General features: G+C 38.3%; 1 protein-coding gene across 1 annotated transcript; it reads right to left on the bottom strand.

Moving 5' to 3' along the window:
• Positions 1 to 224: 224 nt before the first annotated feature.
• On the bottom strand, positions 225 to 5,552 carry Kera (keratocan). The gene is made up of 2 exons (XM_038314371.1): positions 4,664 to 5,552; positions 225 to 391 (listed from the first exon to the last, which is right to left on the bottom strand). The coding sequence occupies exons 1-2, from the start codon at positions 5,550 to 5,552 to the stop codon at positions 225 to 227; spliced, it is 1,056 nt and encodes a 351-aa protein (XP_038170299.1).
• Positions 5,553 to 15,944: the final 10,392 nt, after the last annotated feature.

Below are 15,944 nucleotides of genomic sequence, written 5' to 3'. Positions count from 1 at the left end.
CTGTGTCTGTTTAGTTAATTAGTTAATTAGAGAAAAGCAAATGAATACAAGTGGCACCTGTATGTCACTGACCAAAGCATCTTCCAATGGAAACAGTGAGCTACACGGATGCAAACTGTGGTTAAGTCAATTGTAAGTGTAGCTTGTGACCTAAACCTAGGAGAAACAACCAAATTTCATACCACACTCATCTACTCTTAATCCAGTGTGGGTTTGGCGGCTGTTTATATAATGAAGGCCTGAAGCAGCTTGAAGCATGTCACTAAGTCCATTGGGATTGGCGGCTTGATTTCATTTCCATCCAGGCGCAGGTAGCTCAGTTGGGGTCCGTGAATGAAGGCATCCTGTTCTGCACGCAGTGTGGTGGGACATATTACTGACATGTTCACGTCTGTGGAAGGAAAGATAGCATGAATGATTAAATTGGAGCACCAGAAAGTCTAAGGGTCAAGATAAAAAAAATGCAGTGGCCCTAAGGGACAAAATGACCTTATGTAATGAAAGCTGTAGAGATACAAACCATTGTCCAATAAATTTTTATGCATATCTGTTTCATAAGAATAATTTTGGAGAGTTTGACATAACAAGCACAGTATTCTCATTCTATGTCCTGTTGTATTTTTTATTGACTTTTATTGAGCTATACATTTTTCTCTTCTCCCCTCCCTGCCTCTCTCTCCAATTCAATAATCTCCCAAAGTCACCATGCTCCCAATTTACTCAGGAGATCTTGTCTATTTCTACTTCCCATGTAGATGTTGTATGTTAGTGTGGAATATTATATAGGAAATTGGTGTAGGAAGTCCATATATATATATATATATATATATGTGTGTGTGTGTGTGTGTGTGTGTGTGTGTGTGTGTGTGTGTGTGTGTGTTGCTTTTATTGGTTACTGAATAAAGAAGCTGTCTTGGTCTGTGCTAGAGTAGAGTAGAGGTAGGTGGGGAAAACTAAACTGAATGCTGGGAGAGAGAAGGCAGAGGAAAGAGATGCCATGTACCCATCAGAGGGGAAAGACGCCAGTGAGCAAGCTCCCAGCTGGAACGTTGCCAGTAGGCCATAAGCCTCATGGTAAAATATAAAATAATGGAAATGGGTTAATTCTAGATGTAAGAGATAGCTAGCAATACATTTAAGATATTGGCTAAACAATATTACAAATAATACAGATTCTGAGTGATTATTTGGGGCTGAGCAGTCGGGAACAAACAAATGTCCTCTTACAACAGGAAATATCATTGAAATCAGTGATAGATCCAAGGTAAATAAGATATCTCAGTTATTTTCTAAGTTTACAGGTGAGATGGAGAATGTCAAAATTGCCTTACTATGCAAAACTGAGAAACATATTCAGAGGACTAAAAGCAGAGACAGCAGTTAGACCTGGTTCAAAGGTGAGTGAGTCAATTCATGGGTGGAAGAGTTCTTGAAAGGATGAAACGATGTGATGTCACATTAAATATTCAAAATAAAGTATGGCACATTTGTATAAAGTATTTATCATAATTCTACATAGAATACTTAAAGTCATGAATCCCTCCACATAAATATACTTAGTTGGAGAGAAGGCATTTGCCAACAGTTTAACTACAGTAGAGGATCGAGGCCAGGATGCATCATATCAACCTTTATATCTACTATTGATGGGAGAATGAGCAACTGCCTTGCTTATGGCACCAACAGCTACATTGGGAGTGTTCTCCAGAGTGAAGGGCTGTTACTTACCCAAAGCTCAGAGAAGCTTGGAGTAGATGATCTCAAGCACGATTCCATGCGTTCTGCTTTTGTCAAAAATGAACAAGAGCCCCTTTTCCACTATACTCACCTAACCTGGGGAACATCTCTGCCCTATTTCCTAATAGTGCAAACAAATTCACAATAGAATTTAAAGCGATTTTATGCTTGGATCATGGCTATCTTGTTCAAACCTTATATTATCTTGTGAATTAACTTGATATAAACAGTGGCTCACATATGTAAATCAGATTTGTGGTTATATTTATTTTTTGCATACATAATTACTTTATCCTCATACAGACTTTACCAGAAAATATGACTACACTTTCTACCTTGGTATTGTATAAAATGTTGGCTCAGACTACTCCTTTTCTTTAACTTGGGATCCTTGCCTACCAGGGATACTGTGTTTCATTCAGTGCCTTATTTAATATCCTTATCTCTCCCATATATCTTATCTAGTATACCCAAATAATTGGAATATGAGAAACAGGAGTTATAAATTTAATCATTTTCCATAATGTAGGATTTTTTTCAGAGAATGTAGAGAAGTAACTTATGGGAGTATACACATATTTTGGACTAAATTTCAAGCCCCTCATCATGTTCAGAGAAAACGCATGTTGTCCCAAAGTCACAAAAGGAAACCCCACTGGCAATCTCAATGAACTCTTTATATGAAAGTTCTCTTTCTTGCAAACACTTTCTAGCAGCTAGAATATGCGGCAAGAACTAAATACCTTAACAATTGTATCACAATGTGATTGATAGGAACCTCATCTAGTGATTCTCAACAAAGGGAGTCCTTTTCTATATTTGTTATTATGGTCAACAAAACCAGGTTCAGTGTGTGAAATGAGCAGAGATGGCTTCATTTTGTCCAAGGTGAGAGACTGGAGCCTCTCCCTGCTTTTGGCTGTGCAGTTACTCCGCGTCTTTGGACAGCTGCCGTCACCCACCTGTGCTTGAGTTTCCTCTTTGAACTTCCCAACAACATCACACAAGGCTCTTGGTAGGTCTTAAGTTTCTCCAACCATGACCAGGAAGCAACAATACGATTTCTGACCTGAACTGTTAGGCTCCACTTTAGAAGCCTCAGGTCATAAATATCTGGGGTGGGGAATCCCTACAATCATTCACAAACTCAGTTGAATCCTGTCAAGGGCTAATATAGAAGACTGATTGAAATATTGGAATGAATTTCACAGCCTTTGGAAACCCTCTGTGAAATTTCAGTAGAGCACACAATGATTTACTTCTCAACATTATTTCCAGTGCTGGCTTCTAACTGTTGAAGAATTTAGCTCAAATTCTCAGCATCTCCAACTCACATACAAAAGTCTGTGTTGGTTGAACCACCTGAAATTAACTCCCCATTCGGTTATCTGTGGGGTTTTATTGTAGATAAGGAATGCCCCTATAGGAGCTTACTTCTCAATAGGAAAAACAAACCCAGGGTCCTGCTTAGGCATAATGATGTTTGGCTCAACTAGACAGACTCATCTAACAATTTTTCTATGTTGTATCTCTTCCTTCTGACTGGAGTATTAAATAGTACATTTCCTCACCAAAGGGGAAAAAGTAACTACTGTAGTGGCAGCATGCCATTCAGATCCAGAATTTTAGGCTCGAGTACATGGTGACAATAATGAAATCTGTGATGTCGAACCAGTGCCCAGTGGAAAGAGGTTGTAATCCTGTAATGGAATGCTCACGTGATCCTACGCTTAATGACTCATTAGTGAATGATCATAAAGCCATGGCACTCACCTGGCTTGCTTTCTATAAACTATTTTCATCAACTCTCACTTCAAGACATTTAACAAAAAACTTTCCAAAAAGTATCTCCCCATGGTTATCCTCCCAAAAGACTTCTACTGGAATTGAGGATGAATCTTAGGCTGTTTACCAGTACCCAGGCCTGGAATGTAAAATTGCTTAGTTTCACCATTTGAAACAGCCTGACATAAATATGAGCAGGTGGAGTTCATCTCAAATGTTTGCAAACATTAACTTTTTGTAACCATTTCATCCCTCAATAGCATCTTTGCTTGGAAAGACTTCACCCTTATCCACTCTCCACTCCATATCCAAAGCTGTTTTCAAGAAAGAATACTATTTTCCTCACTGTGGATATGTCACTAAGACCCAATGATTACCAGTTCCAGGGCACTGGTTCCCATTTCAAGTCTCTAAAATCTTGAACATCCGTAGTAGTTCTCTATGTGTGTTTCCCCACAGCATCAGGACCAGAATCTGGGAACTTGTTGAGAATGAGAAGTCCTACCCAATACCTAGTGACTCAGAAACTCTTGGGTGGGGGAAAAACTGCAAAACACACTCTGAAATCCACTCTACGTTGGAGTATGTGGTCATGAGGACACGTAGGGAGGTTCAGGCATCAACCCTTCTGTAATCCCTTATATCTTATCCTATATATCATTTATGAAATTGTGCTTTACATAGTTTCTTCAACAAATGTACCCCACAGATTGCCAGGCATGGTGGCACAGTCCTATATCCCTGGTACTCATACACTGGGACAGGAAGTTGATCTGGTGTTCAAGGCTACCCTGAGAGACATGTTAAGGTGAAAGTGATATCTATCCACAGAGGGAGAAATAACAGAATCTCTCCTCAGCAAAGTAAACAGAGGTGTTTCCTTTCTCCCATCTGTAAAAAGCTCTGTGTAAATAACTAAGATTCAGTTTTCAATCCTGAACCTGAAGATATGGGAATTTTCATTTATTTGGCTGGATCGCCAAAATTGTGCAATGAATGAAAATAAGTACTTGTAAGTTCTAAAAGCCTGTGAGTTGTGTGTTGTTGGGGGTAATGACGCAATTGCTATGCTTACAAGGGATAGAGACTGAGCACTCATGGTGGGTGTTTTGGGCACAGGCATATCCTCATGACTACTTACTTTTAATTCTGTTGTGATCGAGGTGAAGGTGCTGCAGGTTTGCATTAATTCGGGGAAAGTTTGTGAGCTGATTGTGAGACAGTTGAAGATCCAGAATGGATGACACATCAAAACCTCTGGATGGGAGGCCGGCATCAGAGAGCTTGTTGTGGTTGAGTCTCAGGAAGGCCACTTTAGGAATCACATTGAAATAATTTTCAGGTATTGCTTCAATGGAGTTGTTGTCTAGAAACAGTTGCATGGTGTTGGCTGGTAATCTTGGTGGCATATTCCTCAGGGCATTCTTCGCCATGTTAAGCTGCATGAGGTTCTTAAGCCCCTTGAAGGTATCTCTTTGAAAGGCGTTATCTATAAGTTTGTTATGCTGCAGGTCAAGAAGGGTCAGGTTTTCCAGGTTACTGAAGGTCCCCTGAGGGATTCTGGATACCTTGTTTCTAGCTAACTGTAATTGTTCCAAACTTCTTGGCAATGGAGAAGGTACCTCCTCCAGCTCATTGTCTTCCAGAAACAGGAAAAGAAGCTTCTTTAACTGGCTCAGGGCCCCCTTCTCAATCCCATAGTTGGTTATTTTGTTCTTATTTAAATTGATCCATCTCAGCTGAGTGGCGTTCTCAAATGGTTTCTCAGGTATGGTTTCTATCTGGTTGTTTTCCAGGTAGAGGTACCAGATCCTTGAAGGAATAACGGGGATTTCTGTGAGACCTCTGTTCTCACAGTATAAGGCAGTAGGGAAACTTGGGGGACAGAAACATTCCCTAGGACAATAGAAGTCATCATGCACATCCCAGTCCTCTGGGTCCTGTACCTCATAGGCCTGCCTCACACTCTGTGTCCACACAGTTTCTGCTATGAGGAACACCCAGATCATCAAACAGGTTGAGGTTGCCATTCTAGCCCTGCAGAGTAAGTAACGTAAATGTTAGATTGTTCATTGACCTTTAAAGACTGGCAAAAGTCAACCTAGAAAGCATTGTTTCTTCAAGCTAAAGCTGAGAATAGAATATCAACTTCTAATCCATGAATAGCCATTAATACACATTTATTGAGAACCAAGCACAGGCAAAGGACTTTACAGACATTGAGACAGATTCACCGTCCTAAAGCTATCTGGGTTTAATTGAGTCATAGTGAAAGCTGAGAAATGGAAAACGAAGTTTAGTGACTCTAAGTGCTTTTCCATTTCAAGCTATTAACTTGAGAAACTTTACTAGAACTGGTAGTTGCATATAAGAGAACAAAATGTGTTCTAATAAATGAAGAGACGCCTGCGCGCTGTTCCTAAGAGGTGTGCATCTGTATGTGCTTTCATTTTTGACCCATAAATGAGAATAACATCTGGAGATGATTTCCCAGGCTCTTTGGCCCTAAGACCAAAGAAATATAGAGATCAAAGGTCAATTTAGAAGTTATGGTGAAGGATGGTTCAAGGATCTGAAGTAAAGTTTGTGATTCATCTCTGGTTCTGTTGCTGAATTTTTCAGGTAAGCTTTACTTTGGGAAAAGAGCTTGTGTAACTTTAAGTGCAGGATCAAATCAAGATGTTCAGCCAGGAAGCAGAATTATTAATTTCTCACATAACTATATAATCTCACTTATATAGACTGTCTCTATTTTTGTACAAATGGATATATATGCTCATGACCATATATGACAGATTATATAGAGCTAACATTTCTGTTATATCATTTTGACATATGTTTATTTACCTATGGCATAATTAATCAGGATAAGAACAAAAACTATTAGAACATAAGTCAAAAATTCCCTGATATTTGTATATCCAGTACAGATATACCAAATATATAGTTGATATGTTCTGATGTATGATACTTTTAGAAGAAATAAACTTTCGTCCACTGAATAGCACCAAATAAAATATTCACAAAGAACTACTGTCAGAGGAAAAATATATGCATAGTACCTATTTTAAATGTTAGCTTATAACATGTGTTACATATACATACATAAAATTTATAGTTTCCTCAATGTGCATTTAGCTAAATCAACCAATAATAAGCATGAATGCATTTTACCGATTCCTAGGGACATAAAATAAAATCACTCATTAATGGAATGTTGGTTTTTCATTCCTCCCATTAGTTCAGAATTGCTTCTGCAAGCTGTCAGACTGCCTCTGACTGCAGAATTCTTCTCTGGACTGCTTCCAACAGAGACAAGCTCATTTTTCTTTTCAGAGTGAAGACTTGCATTAGTTATTGAAAATATAACACTATGTCTTTTGAATGAGAACCCTGAATATCCAAACCAAACGTTGTAAAAAGTACAAAAGAGTTTACCTTGCTTTCCAGGAATAATTTGTCGAGTCCCGTGGCTGGTCTGACGCTAGGTAAAATAAGTTGATGGGGGAGGGGGTGATAAAAGATAGAAAACTTTTTGTTTTGCTTTTATGCTGTTAAACCCCCTATCAGAAAAAAAATGAAATGTTTGGTGACTGGTCACCATGAAGACCTCTTGATGTGTTGTTTCCACTCTGACAGGGTTCAGGATAGCTTACCTCAGCTTTCTTGGATCTTCTCCTTCCTTTTCTATTGGTCACTGCCCCTCACAGTAATGGATTGACCCAATCTTTGCTGTCGGGTTTTTAGAGTCTTCTGTAAGATATATGCACTGTTGGCTCCAATTCCAACCCCTCCAACAATTGCAGCACCTTGTCACCTGTGAAGTTCAGTGCAGGAAAATTTTTCCTTTCATTTCAAGCATGGTTTTTAATATTCAAGGCAATTTTGACTCTAACTTCCCAGTTCCTGGGACATTAAAATGCACTGATGTATCGCTCTGGTCCACCAACCAGCAACTGCGGAGAATTTCGGTTGTAACTAAAACAAAAAGAGATTTTCAAACATTTCTTTTTCTTAACGACCTTTTAAAACAATTAAACACAAAAAGTAAAAGTCAATGTATTCTGTTCATGTGGACATATTTTATTCATTTATGATATAAAACAGATGCTGGAATGTTTTTATTAAGGGAAACAGATTACAAAAATGTTAAAATTCTCTTTTGAGTAACTATAGTTGATTTGTGTACTGAATATAGTAATCACCTTTGTTTCACAGAATCAATTATATTTTCTGTCTCCCTACTCCTTAACAATAACTTTAAGCAATTATTAAAATGGGGTGGCTTTTATTACTATATTGTAACATGTGTTTTACATTCAGTGACTTATAAGGCAATCTGCTGCATTTATTTTTTTTTCTTTAACATATGTTGAGGCTAAGTTCTTCTATTTATTATATTCAAGGGTAAAAAGTGGTACTCTAATGAGGCAGGATGCAAACAAAACTATGTTTTATTTCATGCTGTATCCTTGACTATAGTCATTTTTGTTTGAGAAATGTTATTTGGAAGTGAAAGGCTTTAAAGGCTATGACCCACTGTTGACAGGAGTTGTATCAAAGTCAGAGAGTGAAGTTGGGAAAGGAGCTTTCTGGTCATGTCCTCCCTTCTCCGTGGCCTTAACACAGGTCAATTAGGATTCGGTTTTATCATTCACGCAACAACAATGGACTACCTTACAGGTTTAGATTGCTTTTTAATAACATAGAAATGCTAGCTTGTCTTTGAAATTAGCAATATATAACCAAATAGAAAGAATATGTATAGCCGGGCGGTGGTGGCACACGCCTTTAATCCCAGCACTCGGGAAGCAGAGGCAGGCGGATCTCTGTGAGTTAGAGACCAGCCTGGTCTACAAGAGCTAGTTCCAGGACAGGCTCCAAAGCCACAGAGAAACCCTGTCTCGAAAAACAAAAAAAAAAAAGAAAGAATATGTATATTAATGGCTGTAGATAAAACAAGAAATATGATTCACACATTTCTTCATATTCCTAGAAGTACAATGAGGATGTACTTTTTAAAAAACAGTCTAGGGTTTTTTATTCTTACACCTTTTTTTCATACCAACTTGTTATTCTCCGTGTTTCCTGTTTCTTCCCCCACCCTCGACAATTTATGGAACAGACGTGAAATATGGTGTTCAAATCTACGCAGTCCTAATTTTCTTTTTGAGGCAAACTGATTTCAGTCATTTCGAAACTTATTACCCAAATATTTCTATGGGTTCAGTAGGAAAATCAACATATTCCACTTACTTCTCCGTGTATTTTCCACTCATCATTCTGCTTATGATCTCATCAAACGTGGTTCCTTTGTTGCCATTTCCCTAAACTGCTTTGACAAAATCAGCAGTGATCTCCACATGATCATAATTTACTGATGAACTGACTTGACCTGAAATAGTGCCCAGTCACCTACTTAATTAAATGTCTCCGTAACTTGAAGACATCATCCTCTCCTGAGTTTCTCCTCCTTTTTTTTTTTTTTTTTGTTTTGTTTTGTTTTGTTTTTCGAGACAGGGTTTCTCTGCAGCTTTAGAGCCTGTCCTGGAACTAGCTCTTGTAGACCAGGCTGGTCTCGAACTGACAGAGATCCGCCTGCCTCTGCCTCCCGAGTGCTGGGATTAAAGGCGTGCGCCACCACCGCCTGGCCTCTCCTCCTTTTTTAATAATTCCCTTGGTCTTCATCTTAAGCCTCTGTTTCTTCTTTTTAACACCATGTAAAATGCAAAAGGTGTTTCCAAGCCTTTGAGAGTTCCAAGTGTCTGTCTGAGGTCCTGGGGCTCTTCTTGATGTAGACCCACTTCCTACATAATTTCAGTCTCCCAGCCGTCCCTTCCATTACAGTGTCTCTTGAACAAGTGTTTCTAAACTAGTCTTGGAACAATACCAGTGCTCCAACATATGTGGGTCTGTCTGTGAGACAGACAGGATAACTATGGGTAATTATTTCTCTTTTCCTTTGTCTCCTTATGTAAAATTTAAGGCTAATACAAATGATCTATTTCTAATGGTAAAACTATCCATCTGGCAATGACATTTAAATATTTCAGCATTTCAAAAGGTTCAGGGTATTATAAATGTGCGGATCAATCAAATCAGACGTACTAGGTTTACTGTTCTGTTAGTTCCAGTGCATGGCTATATCTTTCTACTTCAAAATAATTTTACGGCTGTTGCAAACCAAAGATAATTTGGCCAGTCACCGCTGTCAAGATCTATATGAGACAAAGAAATACTACAGCTGCTTCATTGGTAGCAGTGACAGTTATATGGATTTTCCCTTACAACCTAAATGGATGTATAATGTCTAAATTAAAGTGTTATTTAGTTGATTCTCATAATGGGCACAATTGGCTTTAAAATCATAGGTGTGGAGTGTCTTTATTATTAAGGCTATCTACATTTTCACTAGGCATACTAATTTCTGATTAAGACTTAAATAAAACACTCAAGAGGCAGAGGAAGGCAGATCTCTGTGAGTTCGAGACCAGCCTGGTCTACAAGAGCTAGCTCCAGGACAGGCTCTAAAGCTGCAGAGAAACCCTGTCTCGAAAAACCAAAAATAAAAGAGACATAAATAAAACAGATTCTCTGTTGAAATACTGTTGTTCTAGATACATTTATGGGCAATGCAACTCTGCATCCTAGGCCTGTGGGAATAGGGTACTCTTGCAATTCCTCTCCCTCACCCCCATGTTCTTCATTTTATATTCCAAGCTAGCTGCATGATTGCTTCCTTTTCAGGGTAACTTCCTGCCTCCCTGCGTGTTTTTAAACTTGTATTTTTCCTGAAGAACTTACATGGTTAAACATGTCCTTACTGGACCTACCCACCCACTTCCCTGACATTTGCAATGTGTAGAATTCTAATTTGGAGTCACATTTCTGTGAGGTTTTGGAGATTCTCAGTTATGGTTTTCATTGATATAAAGAGAACTGATGACCATGGCAACTCTTATAAAGGAAACATTTAATTGGAGTGGCTCACTTACAGTTTCAGATAGTCAGTCCATTAGGATCATGGAGGGTAGCCTGGCAATATGCGGGCAGATGTGGTGCTGAAGGTAAGAGTCCTTCGATCTTGACTCAGAGGCAACAGGAAGTCAACTGACTAGCATACCAAGGAAAGCTTGAGAAAAAGAAACTTCGAAGCCTGCCCCCACAGTGACACACTTCCTCTAATAAGACCATACCTACTCCAACAAGGTCATACCTCCTAATAGTTCCACTCCATTTGGAGGCCATTTTTTTTCCAAACTAGCACAAAGATGTTCACAAAAGCTACTATTCTGAATTTCAATAGCTTTCATTAAAATGTTGATTCAATTACATTTTGTTTCTCTCTTCAAATTTTTTAGTTTTGCTGTGGAATAATCCTTTCCATGGTGTGAATATATGTAGCTGTGATTGGTTTAATCAGGAAGCTGACTGGCCCATATCTGAAAACACAAATGTTAGACAGGAGGGCCCAAACATTTATAATTAATATAAGTCTCAGAGTGTTTCAGAGTGGCTTATGGGAAGGAAAACTCTGCCTGCATCTTTTTCCTTTCTGAAAATTTTCAGAACTTTCTTTTTCTTAATGTATTAGTCATTCAAGAGAATCTTTGAGCTAAAGGTTCATATTTATGCAGGCTAAGCAGGTTCCCCCCTCCCGATTCTCTAGTTCTGTAAGTATTAGAAAGCAAACATACTCGTCAACATATATAGTTTTCTTATCTCATATTTTTAAATTCATATGTTAAGTACTTTTTACATTTTTATTTAAAAATATTATTGATGCAATATATTTGATCACATTCCTTTCCCTAAACCAATTTTTCCAGCTCTTCCTTCCTAACTCCTTATCAACCTAATTCTCTCTCTCTCTCTCTCTTTCTCTTTCTCTCTCTTTCAAGCAGAACAGAAGCTAAACAAACCAAAAACATGAAATCAAAACAAATAAACTGAAAAATATCAACATCATAAAATAACAAAACAAAACAACAAACACAGGCAAACACATGGAGGCCTTTTTTTTGTGTATGTTAGCCAACTATCCCCGGGGCATGGGATCTCCCCTGCAGTGTGGTTTACTATCCAGTGACATTCCATTAGAGAAAACTGATAATTTGTTACTAGCAATTATCAATTGCAAATAGTTTTGGTGAGTGGTGAGAGGTAAGATTTTGTGTGACTTCCTCTTCTTAGTGTTAGGATTTTGTCGTTTCTGTTCCTGCACATAGCTTGTGCATTTTTTAACAGTATCTGTTACTTCATATGTGTATCAGTCCTATTGTGTCCAGTAGAAATTTTACAGGTATGTTTTCTTAACTTTCCTTTTCTAACCTATTGTGTTGTGCATAGCATATTTACTATGCGAAATTGTTACTTAGTGATCCTTCCCTAAAATGATTCTTTATTTTCATGCCATTACTATCTTCCCTTATTCTACTTAGGATATTAATTTGGAGTGTTTTGATGATGATATAAGGTTTTATTGTTACTTACAATAATTTTTATTTCTTTCATTCTTCACTTTTTTGAATTTATCATACATACATACACATATACATATCATATAAATTAGCAAAAAATTATCACCTTTCTTCTTAGTATATTTTGTAACTGTGGATTTTTTCTACTGATATGGATTTTTTACTATAGTCTAGAGAGGATGTGGAGTAAGGGGAACACTCATCCATTCCTGGCAGGAGTGCAAACTCATACAGCAACTTTGGAAATCAGTATAGTGGTTTCTCAGAAATTTGGGAATCAATCTTCCTCAAAATCCAGCAATACCATTCTTTGGCATATACCTAAAAAATGTACACTCATACCACAAAAACACTTGTTCAACTGTGTTCATAGTAGCATTATTCATAATAGTCAGAACCCGGAAACAACATAGATGGCCTCAACTGAAGAATGAATAAGAAAAATGTGGTTTATATACACAATAGTAAAAAATAATGACATATTGAAATTTGCAGGCAAATGGACAGAAAAAAAAACCAAAAAAAACCAAAAATATCTCGAGTGAGGTAACCCAGACCCAGTAAGATGAACATGGTATGTACTCACCCATAAATGGATATCAGATATAAACCAAAGGATAACCAGTCTATAGTCATTGACCCCAGAGAAGCTAGATAACAAGGAGAACCCTAAGAGAGATATACATGGATCCCTTTTGGAAAGAGAAATAGACAAGTTCTCTTGTGAAAATTGGGAGTGTGGAGGAGGGAGGAGGGATAGCAGAGAAGAGAAAGAGGAGAAGGGAAGGGGGAATGAGAACACGAAGAAACAGGATGGCCGAAATGGGGAAAGGACAGAGAAAAAGAGCAAGCAAAAAGATATCTTGACTGAGGGAGCCATTATGGGGCTATCAAAAAACCTGGCACTAGGGATCTATCCAGGAATCCAGTCATTACCTTAAGCAGTAGTAGAGAGGGTACCTGAACTGGCCTTCCCCTGTAATCAGATTGACGACTACTTTAATTGTCACCATGGAAACTTCATTCAGTAACTGATGGAAGCACATGTAGAGATTCACCACTAAACCCTGGGATGAGCATCCAGACTCCAGCTGAAGAGAGTGAAGAGCAATAGGGAACAAAAAGGTGAAAGGTGAAGACCATGATGGGGAAACCCACAGAAACACCTGCCCCAAGCTAGAGGGAACTCACTGACTCCAGACTCACAAGAGGGGAACCTGCATAAGACCAAACTAGGCCCTCTGAATGTGGGTGACAGTTGTATAGCTGGGGCAGTCTGTGGGCCACTGGCAGTGGGACCAGAACTTATCCTTAGTACGTGAACTGGCTTTTTGAAGCCCATTCTCTTTGGGGGAATACCTTGCTCAGCCCAGATTTAGGGGGAAGGGCCTTGGTCCTGCCTCAAAGTGATATGCCAGACTTTGCTGACTCCCCATGGAAAGCCTTACCTTCCCTCAAGAGTGGATGGGGAGTGGAATGGGGGAAGGTGTGGGGAGCAGGAGGAAGGGCGAGAATGGGAACTGGGATTGGTATGGAAAATAAGAAGAGATTGTTTTAAATTTATATATATATATATGTGTGTGTGTGTGTGTGTGTGTGTGTGTGTGTGTGTGTAATTGTGAATAAAAAGCATAGTTCAGCCTTCCTGTGTGAAGTGACTTTATATGCTGATTTTCAAATAAGTCCAAACACTGTAGTGACCCTGTCATTTCTAAGATGCTAACGTGCCATTTATTATTCTAGTGGTGCCAGTTGCTCCAGGATTCAGCAAAGGTTTTCATTACTGGATTTCAAAATACAAATAAAAGTCGTTCCATAAGTTCCTTTGTGAGCTGTGACCAGAACTATTTGCTCTGAGTTCTCAGATTCTCTCTATTTTTACAAAGTGAGACTTCACAGCAGAACTCCTTAAGATTATCAGAAGGCAGGCCACTTAGAACCCAGATAATGTAAATCTCTTCCCTGCTACACATCTAAAGGGATTTCTTAGAGGGCAATCACTCCATCACTCGGTGAGGAAAATGCCATCCAGCTCCAGTATTTTCCACTGGTGCTGAGAAGAGACAATCCAATCTTAGAACTATTCTTGCTGCCCTCAGCCTCTCACCCGAAAGCTTGTTCTGATCATCCCAAATCAAGCAAAAGCAACACAGAAAAGCACACTCGAGTTTGTGTTTATAGTCTTCTAGGTCTTCTGCTTTAGAGAAGTTCCCCACACCATCCTAAGTGTCTTAAGAGAGAACAGCAGCAAAAAGCACCAGCAACTACTCCATCCCATGTCCCTGTATTTTCTGTTCTTACTGAGTTATGTCTGCTAGGCAACTCTTTTTGGCATATCAGTCAATAATGCATTTATGGATGTCAAATATCCAATTATCATTCATCCATTGCGAGGGCTTGGTTTCTTGAAATATTAATTCACTGAACATAGAGAGACTTTGAATGAAAAATCAGAATTATAAATCTCTTATTGATGCCTGTCAATGCCCACATATAATGCCACCATTTATGACATGCTCTTTGAACATTATTTCATCTGCTGGATGATAAATAAAAAGAAATAAATTTGACCTCATAAATCTTCAGAGACTTTTCTTGTTGTGTGACAATTCAAAGTAACAGCTTCTCAGAAGTGCATTTGCCAGCAGTGGCATGTTGCCTTCAAAAATCAGAGACTGTGCTTCTCAAGGCAATTAAAATATAGTTCTACAATTTGTTTTCACTTTGAGAGTTGTCTTTCATTTTTTAGAACACCAAACATTTATTATAAATCAATGGCTTGGCAGACTTGCTGTATTCTACAGTATTTATTGCCAAAATGGCTGCTAACATCTAAGTTTCTAATTTATGTCTCCAGCTAATGCAATTTACTCTGTAAATTGCTTGACATGCTGCCATATCAGATGATACTCCTGAAGACTGAAGTATTGACCAAAGTCAAAATAATGAGTCAAAATAGTTCAGGCTTAGTATGGTAAAATCATATTGTTGAAAGAAGGAGATTGCACTGGTAATTTGGTTATTGGAACAGTCCAGAAAGACATTATTAGAGCTATCACTTTGTGCAAGGTACCACGGTTTGTGATGGGTTGGACTACTCATAGAACAAAAATTAAAGCAGGAATTATTGTCTAATTAGACTTTGGGAAAGCCTCCAATATTTTGTAAGATTGCTCATTGAGTACTACTGCCAAACAGTAGATTCAGAGGAAATTCATAAAACTTAATTAACCTGTTCTTTCATTTTGTCAAGGATGTTGAACTCTTTAGTGATATGTATGTATGTATAAATGTATGTATGTGTATTCATATATATGTATATATTTGAAAATAGCTTCTTCTCTTCCCTTCACTTCTTCCAGCTACCCCTGGCCTCCCCTTTTTCTCTGATCCATTCCCCCCTTAATTTTTTCTTCAGAAAAGACCTCCAAGAATGATAGTCAAACAGGACAAAATAAGGTAAAATAATATAAGACAGTAGTGGCACTTGAAATATTCTTTAATAAATAAAAACTTCCTGACGATCTGAGAGTAAAACAGTCCCACCGGTTAGCCTTACAGACAAGATTATGGGAACACACACCTTTAATCTCAATAACCATAATGACACACACCTTTAATCCCAGTAGCCAACCTAGTTGCCATAGAAATCAGTGGTGTGTGCCTTGAATCTCTGCGGTGCACTTGAGGCAAAAAATGAAACACAGATTATTTGAGTATATAACTATGACTAAATTCAGTTTCCTCTAACAATCTAATTCACTCTAGTTTCTCATCACAGACAATACTAATATTCAGTAAGCAAAAGTTAAATTCTGTTGCCTATTTAGAGGAATGCTTTCATTCCAAGATTTCTCCTTTGGTTAGATGCAACCTTTCACTGTTCACTGAGGAACACCAAAGACCGAGGAAAGAAAGCATTTCTTTTCGATCCTTGAGTTG

The sequence above is a fragment of the Arvicola amphibius genome, chromosome 17 (assembly GCF_903992535.2).
Source record: "Arvicola amphibius chromosome 17, mArvAmp1.2, whole genome shotgun sequence".
Taxonomy (NCBI): Eukaryota; Metazoa; Chordata; class Mammalia; order Rodentia; family Cricetidae; genus Arvicola; species Arvicola amphibius.
This window is presented reverse-complemented; position numbering and strand designations above follow the sequence as displayed.